Below are 9,695 nucleotides of genomic sequence, written 5' to 3' on the forward strand. Positions count from 1 at the left end.
TGCAACTGGTTGGCCTCTGGTTCAGCTACTGATTTGATGGCCGCATCATCAGGTCTCAAAACCCTAGCGCGGATGTCGCCGCTGCTTCTCCTCGTCGATAGATACACACCACAGTGATGAATCTCTTTGTTTTGTGTTTTGTACTTGATTGACTTACACAAAGGATGTACATATTTTTTGTAGTAGTGGGTTAGCAAATTCTCTTTTGCTTGGGTTGTTAGTGCAGTTCATAATGGAGAATTGCACTTTGCTTAGTATAAGTTGTTTGTATATCTCTGAGGGTGCTCTCTCTATATATCACTTTGTTTATACTATTATATCAGAATCATGTATATAGTAGTCAACCTCGTAACCAGTGCCGGCGTTGAACGCATCCCGACGATACAATTGCATGGGGCCTCTGGTTTATTTAAACATTTGGGGTGTAATTATTTTGTCAATTTTTGTTATTTATCATAAAGTTTAATAAGGTGGTAGCACTTTGTAAAACATATTTCTACTGAATAACACGGTTTGTAACTTTATATATCATTTTAGATAAACTAATATGAGAATGAATAGAAAAAATAATTAATTAAACATTAATTATTTTTTAGGTTAAATTATATTTTCTTTCCAATACTATTTTGACTATGAAAATATGACGGATGACTTTGTAAAAAAATGTAAGGAATTTTTTTTTAAGAATTTACAAATTTTTACTAGTTTTGAAGATATTTAATTTTTTGTTAACACTTAAGGTTTTTATAGATTAAATTTCTCTATTGTTTAAAGGCCTCATTTTTTAATTTCGTATTGGACCACAAAAATATCAGAACCGGCACTGCTCGTAACTAGTTATTTTTTTGTCGACTATACTATATTGTTGTATGTAGTATAGTGTCAGTTTAGTTTTGGAGTGTTTATATCATTTGCACGTGCTTAGAAAGAGATTTCAATCACATTTGTGTGCAAATAGTCTCATCTGCTGAGTTTTGCTGAGTTTAGTTGTAGTATGCATGGGTATGATTCTCCATGGGTATATTCATAATTTTTTCTCTTCTTATGAATATTGAACATCTTTTCCATGTTCAATTTAATAGTATTTTCTCAAAAAAATTAAAAATTAAAAAATTAAAAAAATAAAAAATAAAAAAATAAAAAATAAGAAATAAGAAAGAAACGAAGAAGACACGTAAAGCAGAGCATATATGTACGCAAAAAAAATTCTAAGTTTTTTATTGTGTCTTTTTCTCATTATTGCTCTTTGTGTATTGTTGGTTTCTGCATCATCTCACGGGTTGGACACCATGAAACGCACACAAAACACACATAACTAAGCAGTCTTTAATTTTTTTTTTGTAACACAAGCGGTGTTTAATTAATTTCTGAATTTGTATGATCTATCTCGTTTGGTATTTTAGAACAACACATGAAGAGTGCATTGTTTTATTTTTTACACTATTGAAGTTTTTTTTTGCATTTGACGATATGACATAAAAAGGTATTAGTAATTTCAATTCTCTCATGAAGTGTGTTTATGCATTATAAATACTCAAGAAGACACTGAATGGCATTCTGATCATGAACAAATGAATTTGATGAAGAAAAAGTCTACGATGTTTTGTAAGTTGGGTTGGTTTAGGAGTGGTGTAGTCAAACACAAACGTAATTTTAAAATGCAATTAGTTTTGTTAAAGCACAACTAAAAAAATCAATTACATATGTGGAAATTAGGTTTGGGTATTTCGTTATCGGTTTGATTCGGTTCGGATATTTTGGGTATCGAGTAGTTTTGATAAAGGGTTGGAGGATCCATTTACTACTTGGTTTAGTCTGGTTTGGTTTCGAATTCGAATGGTTTCGGGTTTGGTTATGAAATAAAACTAGGGATAAAAATATCCAAAAAAATCCAGTTTCCATATACTTCTGGTTTAGTTATTTCGGGTTGTTTGGTATACTATCGGATATTTTAGATAAAATATAAAATAATTAGAATGTTTTGGGATAAAAATCTCAGATATTTCAGATTTTTTTAAATTTTTTTGGATAATCTATAATAATTTTATTTTTTAATTTTTCGGATACTTTTAATAGATTTTTAAATTATAAATAAATAATATATATATATATATATATATATATTTAGTTGTGTATATGTATATATAACCAATATTTTTATATATTTAATTATTCGTTTGGTTCCGGATCGATGTGGTTATTTTGGATATAGAATATAAGAATCATTCTGGTAAATGTGAGTTTCGGTCTGGTTTAGGTCTAGTGGAAATAATTAGAAGTGAAAAATACTGTGTAGTTTAGTGATAAGTCTTGGTAACTTAGGTGGTGTAGTGATGAACATAAAAGTATACGGGGAATTAGATAGAGAACCTATAGTTTAAGGGATATACCGATGTCAGCCCAATAAATATTCATTTTGTCATTTCGAAATTACTAGGCCTAGGCCCATACCATAAACCGCCAAAACAGGTGGAATAGCTATTAATTCCCATTCAATATGGTCTCAGTTCAAGACCAAAATCCTGCTTCCCGAGAATCTTTGAAACAAGGGCCGACCTTAAAACTCCGACCATCCGGCTTCTTCACTATCGTACTACAAATATAGTAGCCAAGACCTTTCAACTCCAACCACAAGAATCAAATAGTGTTTTTGATCTTCCCATATCCATAGTAAGTTTCCTGTATCGATCTTGTTTGAAATAAATACCAGACGTAAGAAAGCTGAAATTGTGTATAATTAGTTATTGTTTTCTTCAGGTGCTGTAACTCAAATGGTTGGGAAAAAGATAGGGTTTGATATATTCAGCGGTTTACCTGATGAACTTCACTCTCACATCTTGTCATTTCTTCCCATGAAAACCGCTGCTTCTACATCACTTCTCTCCAGAAAATGGCGCTATCTCTTTGCTTGTAACCCTAATCTTGTTTTTGATAACCACAAGGTTTCTACAAGTTTTATAAATTTCGTGGATAGAGTATTGGCTTTGCAAGGCAATTCTCCTGTACACAAGTTTTCTTTAATTATCAAAGATGATGATCGCGATAATCCTGTTGTTCCAATCCGTATATTTACCTGGATTCTCAATGTGTTGAGACGTGGTGTCTCGGATCTTAATCTGTTTGTGGATTTGCAATCGGAATCTCTGCTTCCTTCAAAGATTTTCTTAAGCGAGACATTAGTTAGGCTTAAACTAAAGTCTGGATATGGCGCCAACATTAAACTTGATGACAACCAAGATGTATATCTTCCAAAGCTTAAGACTCTGTTTCTTCAGGCAGGTTATGAAAATCATGGTATTGGGCTTGCTAAGCTACTTTCCGGTTGTCACATGCTTGAGGAACTAGTTATGTATGATATATCTTGGTTACTATGGAATTTTTCATCTGTGTCTATCACAACTCTCAAGAGACTAACATTTTGCTGGGGCGAGATTGATACTAATGCAAAGAGTGTGTCAATTGACACTCCCAGCCTTGTCTACTTGAATTTTACTGATACAATCGCCGACGCGTATCCGATTGTGAATCTCTGTTCGCTTGTTGAAGCCCGTATCTGTCTTCGAATGTCATACAAGCAATATGGAAAGGCGCACTTTTTGGATGAGGCTAGCTTTTCAGATTTACAACAGATTAATTACTCCAAGGCTAACAAGAAGGTCGGTAACGCAACAGATTTCATCATGGGAATACGCAGTGTGCATATCCTTTATCTATATGCTGACACTCTTGAGGTTTGTATTTCATTACTCTTAATCGTTCTTGCTTTTATGATTTCAGTTAACTATAAAATTGCGAATCGTCATGTTGCTCTTGATTTGTTTCAGGTACTTACATGCTGTTGTGAAACAATACCACTATTCAACAACTTGACTGAGTTAACTATCGAGAGTAGCCCTAGAGTAGGGTGGAAACCATTGATGGATCTACTCAACAACTCTCCAAATCTGGAGACTCTTGTCTTTCAAGTATGAAAATAGCTACTTTTAAATGCCTATTTTTTTCTGTGTTTCTTTATACCTGAGATATTTTCCCAGGGACTCGTCAACAAAGCGACGGACAGTTGGGGTGATCTGTGTTTCTGCCAACTTTTCGTTGAGGAAGAGGAGATTTTTAGTTGCCTATCTTCAAGTACGGTGAAGGTATTAAAGATATTTAGGGTGGGTGATTACTATGGTAACATGGAGAGCCAGATTGAGCAGATCAAGTATTTCTTGGAGACAATGCCTAATCTTGAAAAAATTATACTGCACCATACTGCATGGACTGTAGAAGATGTGACTCACGTTTCAAGGCAACTTAAGAGGGTAATATCAACAGTAGCTTCGTCCATCTGCATTGTCCAACTAATCTCTGATAACACTCCCCAAGCTTTGGTTGTAGCTTAAATGATCTTCTCTTGTTTATGCTTTATTTTTTGTTATATAAAGACCTGCTTTTTAGGCTTTGTCCTTTCGCCAACAATGTTAACTTCATGTTTTTGTTGCTTCAGTTCTCATGTTCGGGTAACTATACTTGTGAAATGCAATGCAGACAAGAGACCTAACTTGTCAATGCAATTACTTTACAGAAAAAAAAAACATTAATAGTTATCTCTTCTACAAGGAAAACTGCTCGGAGTTCAATATTTTTTGTTGGATAACGAAAGTGTGCGCACTGTTCAATTTTTTTACATAAGACTTAGTTGTTAATTAGTTCGGTTATAATAAAGTTAAAGAGTTAGGAAAATTGTGTCATAACTTTTATATTATCATATTCAACTTAAAAATGTATTTAGTTTGTTTCGATTTTTGTACTATGTCAAACCTCTTTGATATTAATAAAGGTAACATGTTATAGAAAAAAGTTTGGTCGGATTTCTTTGATATTTATTAGTGTTTCAAAATGATTTGCCAGAATACCCAAAAACTCAGACATGTTATCCCAATAGCATTTTCTTCTATTTTCTATTTTTCTTTGCAAGCGTAGCTGTAAAAGTTATATTAAAATAATGTTTTAATTTTTTTTGAAAAGGTGAATAAATAAAGGGAAAATTAGTTTTTAGGCCAAAAAATGATAACTATGTCCCATTACACTAATTTCATATGTTTTATGTTCTACTAGATTTTGTACTCGCGCTACGCGCGAGTTTGATTTAATAATTAATTTAATTTTGTAATACTTTTAATATTGTTTTATGCAAATTTTACATTATGAGCACAATTAAAATATTAACTGTTTTTCTTATATATTTATATATATACTGAATAAATTTATAATTTTAGAATAACTATTTATTTGTGTTATAGAATTATGATTGCTATTATTAATGTATTTATATTTTTTATAAAATATATGAATTTTTAGCTTTTAATATTATATAGACTGCTCGATGCATATACACTGCTATAAAAAACTATGAATACTTTATCTACCGCCATAATATTTAAGTTTTCTTTGTACTTTATTGTTTTTACAATAAATGTGTGATTATGTATATATATTGTGTGTACAGAAATACTTGAGAAACTTTTACTTAATTATTTATATATATATATATATATATATATATAAAATTTAGTTTAAAACTTAAATCATTTTTTACTTTGGTGAGGTTTAACTAATGTTAAATATTTTTGTAGGATATTTTATAGTGAAAATAAATATACTGAACTTTTACTAATGTTAAGTAATTTTATCTGCTGAAATAATAATATAAATAATATAAATAATCTATAGTATTAGGTTTATTCTCTACTTGAACTAATTAATTATATTTGACTGTAGTAAATCTTGTGTAACTGAAAATTTTCCTAAAATAAATCTTATATAAAAATAAATATAAATTTATGGTAAAGTAAATAATTTTAGTTTGATTTTTCAAACAAATAAGATAAAATAGTCATTGTATCTTTATTTTTTTTTTGATTAATTGTTTTAAATCTTATCTGAACACCCTCAACGGTTTATAAACTTAAATTTTATATATATAGTCCAGAATTATAAATTTTAATATTTTATAAAAAATAAATTTTGCAATAATTTGATATGTTTTGATTGATGGTTTTAAATCGAACGTAGAAAAACTAAATAGCTTATAAGTTATAACATTAAATTTTATATATTATAAATTATTTAATGATATTAGAAATTTTGACAATTACATATAATCACACTAATAATTTTTGTAGTTGAAATGATATCAGAACTTTTTGTTTTATACATTGCTAATGTTTTTAGATGCAACTTTTATAGTATAGAATAATCACACTAATAGTTTATATAATTTAAATGATATTAGGAAATGTTTTTAAATATTTTTGTTACTTTAACTATTTTAACAATAATTTACATAAATATACTTTGGATTTATTATACAAAATTGCTAACATGCTACTTTGTTAATGTTAATATTTTATTTTTAATTTTCATTATAAATGTTAGTATTTTAAAGTAACTTGTCAAGTGTTAATACTAATTTAGTTTTTTATTCTTTAGAAAATATTAACATATTTACAAATAATAAATTATTATAACTAATTGTCATACTTTGGATTAATGATATTAGAAATTTTGACAATTACATATAATCAAACTAATAATTTCTGTAGTTAAAAATGATATTAGAATTTTTTTTATACATTGGTAATGTTTTTAGATGCAACTTTTATATAGTGTAGAATAGTCTCAATAACACTTTATGTAATTTAAATGATATTAGGAAATTTCTTGTATTATACATGTAAATGTTTTCAAATATTTTTGTTACTTTAACTATTTGAACATTAATTATTATTTTATTTTTGCAAAAATGTACTTTAGATTTATTATACAAAATTGATAATGTAATACATTTGTTAATATTACTATTTTACTTTTAATTTCTATTTTATAAAAAAATTATTTTTATGTAACTTGTCAAATGTTAATACTTATTTTATTACTTTAATTATAGATGATATACTAATTTCGTTTTTTATTCTTTTGAAAATATTATCATTTTTTTCTAAAGTAATAAATTATAATAATAAATTGTCTTATTGTGATTGATTGTTTTAAATCTTATGTGAACATCATCAATGGCTTATAACCTCAACTTTTATATATACTAGTGGTTGGTCCGCCCTACGGGCGGGTGAGTTTACACTAAAAATATTTCATATTAAAATATATTTTAACTTTATTGATCGAACATTTTTTTATTTTATTGATCGAATAAAATAAATATAATATATTTTTATTCTGAAATCAAGTTATAATTTCATTAGATTTTGTAGGTTTGAGTTGAAAATACCACTAACATTTTTTTGTTACAAAACACAAAATTATCAAATTAAAAAGCTAAGAAAAATGTGATGATTTATATATCTTTTTTTCTATTTCACTTTGATATAGTTTAGGAAAATCTAAAGTAAGCATAAATAATATTTATTTTATTTTTAAGATTATAATTTTAATACTATTACAATAATTGATTGTATCATGATAATAAATTAATCCACCTCTAAGCTAAATCAATTGAAAATATAATATAATGTGATAAATCATAAAAAGTTATATTTTAAAGTAATATATACATAGTTTTAATAATGTCACAAAATAATAATTAATATACATATATATATATATTATTTAACAACAAATGATGTTTTATAATATATGTTTGTTTCGGTTTATATTAGATTTTCAATTTATAATGATTTATTCTTTAATTTTTAGTGTTTTACTAACTATGTTTGTAAATTATTTTAACATTTGTTGAACTTTGTTTTGAAACAAAAATATTCTTAGGAAATTTTGCTCATGCTATTTGAAAATACTTTTATTCAAAAATAGTGTTATAAATTAATAAAGTATTACACTGGTTCAAGTAATTTAGCCAAAATAACTTAAATGCAGTGTAACCATTAATAATCTGAAAATTAAAATGAACCAAACCGTATAGAGATGTTTTCTGGCAAAAAAGTTACGTGAACCTTCAATGTCAGTTCACTTCTTCTTTCCCAAGTGTGTAATGAGGATTTTGAAATTAAGTTCAGACATGGATTCAATTTTTATGTTCAAAGATGGCTGATGTGTGGATTAGTGTCTTATCTACAGCTCCACATGACAGATGTGGAAATAAATTTCACGAACTCAAACATCATTAGGTTGAACTAAATAGGACGGTTCTTATCTTAGTTTCAGATTTCTGGTGTTCACGAATCCAGATAACATGAGATACAGTTTTCCCAATTATATATCTTGATACCATTGAAAATAAAGTTTGAAATTAAAAACTCAACAGCTAAAGAACATTAATCAGATCATGCTGGGTTCGTTAGAAAGAATAAGTATTACTTTATTATTATTATTGAATTCAAACTTTTAAATTTAGATAGATCATGCGCCTGCAAACTCTCTCTCTAGGGCTTAAACTCTTTGATTGGAATCCTGAAGTGTGACGGGCCGTCTTAAACGTTGGAGCTTTCTTGGAAGCAGAAGCTTCATCAGCAGAGCTTACGACTGCATCAGTCTGAGAAGGTTGTGGTGATGGTCAACCAGACTTTCTAAAATTACAGGACTATCATTAACTCATGTGTTGTTTTCTGAGATTCTCTTGGTCAGCACAAGAGTTGGATTCAGAGTTTGGCTGACAGCACCAGGCATGTCGTCACCTGGGTAATCATCACCTCACCTCACCAGTCAGTTCTAATTCACATGGATTAATGTTAGGCATATTTTGGACATATAAATATTTATCCACATAGATTACAAACTACTACAAAAAAGTTAGGCACATTTGGACGCGGTTGGTGTCAAAAATACGTACCACTGGTGAAGAAATGAATTTCAGAGAGCTCAAGCTGGAAGGTCAAAGTCTGCATGATAGTATCTTGGTTACATCGTGGGAGTGCTGCCTGTTGGAGAGATTCACTCGCGCTCTGTGGAATTTTGAAAATGAGAAAAGCTAACATAAGAACATGTAGACTGCTTAAACTGAAAAGGATATTAGGGGAGTCCAGACATTACCATGAGTTGAGCAACATCTGCGATGAGAACATTTGTCATCTTATTTCATGTGAAAGACATGAATCCACGCTGCAGTTTTAGGTAGCATTTAGAGTAGGAGCAGTAGAACCATCCATTAGTGGTGTAAAACTTTGCAGTCTACATGGTCCACAGAAGGAGGAAAGTTATAAGCATGTGGGGATCCAGTTTATGAGCTAACATATAGGTAAAAACGAATGAAGTTAACCAACATGTGGTGGAGAGTTAAGAACGTAGTTGTTCAGCTCAGCAAGAGTTACTGGTTCAATTTTCTTCACACCTACATACTTGGAAGCTGTGGAGCTGTTACCATCTCAGATCCATATAACCTACTAAATAAGTAAAAAACTCCCTCATGTTCGAGAACAACGTCTCCATTATATCTTAGACAACAGTTACAGTTTGGTAAGTCTTACACTGCAAGAACACTCTGGCCGGCAAGGTATTCATTGTCAAAATATAAGTTTGTTCCAGCCTTCCAGGGGTAGCAACAGGAGAAGCCGACCTGCAATGACACATGAGAAAATTTAGTACGCTCTCCTCCAAACATAAACACAAAAATTAAAATTATTTGGAGGAGAGCGTACTAATTTTGTGTTATGTTTGTGGGCAACAATGACTTTAGGCTCCAACCCCGATACCTCTAATTTATGATGAAGCTGATTTACAATCATGCCAAACACACAAAC

General features: G+C 29.5%; 1 protein-coding gene across 1 annotated transcript; it reads left to right on the forward strand.

The window, feature by feature from the left end:
- The first annotated feature begins 2,771 nt into the window (after positions 1 to 2,771).
- LOC130500979 (F-box/LRR-repeat protein At4g14103-like) lies at positions 2,772 to 4,385 on the forward strand. Its single transcript, XM_056995886.1, has 3 exons — positions 2,772 to 3,731; positions 3,825 to 3,965; positions 4,035 to 4,385. Exons 1-3 carry the CDS (start codon positions 2,772 to 2,774, stop codon positions 4,383 to 4,385), a joined length of 1,452 nt encoding a protein of 483 aa, XP_056851866.1.
- Positions 4,386 to 9,695: the final 5,310 nt, after the last annotated feature.

Source organism: Raphanus sativus, unplaced genomic scaffold (assembly GCF_000801105.2).
Source record: "Raphanus sativus cultivar WK10039 unplaced genomic scaffold, ASM80110v3 Scaffold0069, whole genome shotgun sequence".
Lineage (NCBI taxonomy): Eukaryota > Viridiplantae > Streptophyta > Magnoliopsida > Brassicales > Brassicaceae > Raphanus > Raphanus sativus.

Excerpts from the sequence above, each read along its gene's own strand:
- LOC130500979 (XM_056995886.1), top strand. The coding sequence starts at position 2,772 with ATGGTTGGGAAAAAGATAGGGTTTGATATATTCAGCGGTTTACCTGAT. Across the intron at positions 3,732-3,824 it reads TATATGCTGACACTCTTGAG|GTACTTACATGCTGTTGTGA; the intron begins GTTTGTATTTCA and ends GATTTGTTTCAG. Across the intron at positions 3,966-4,034 it reads TGGAGACTCTTGTCTTTCAA|GGACTCGTCAACAAAGCGAC; the intron begins GTATGAAAATAG and ends ATATTTTCCCAG.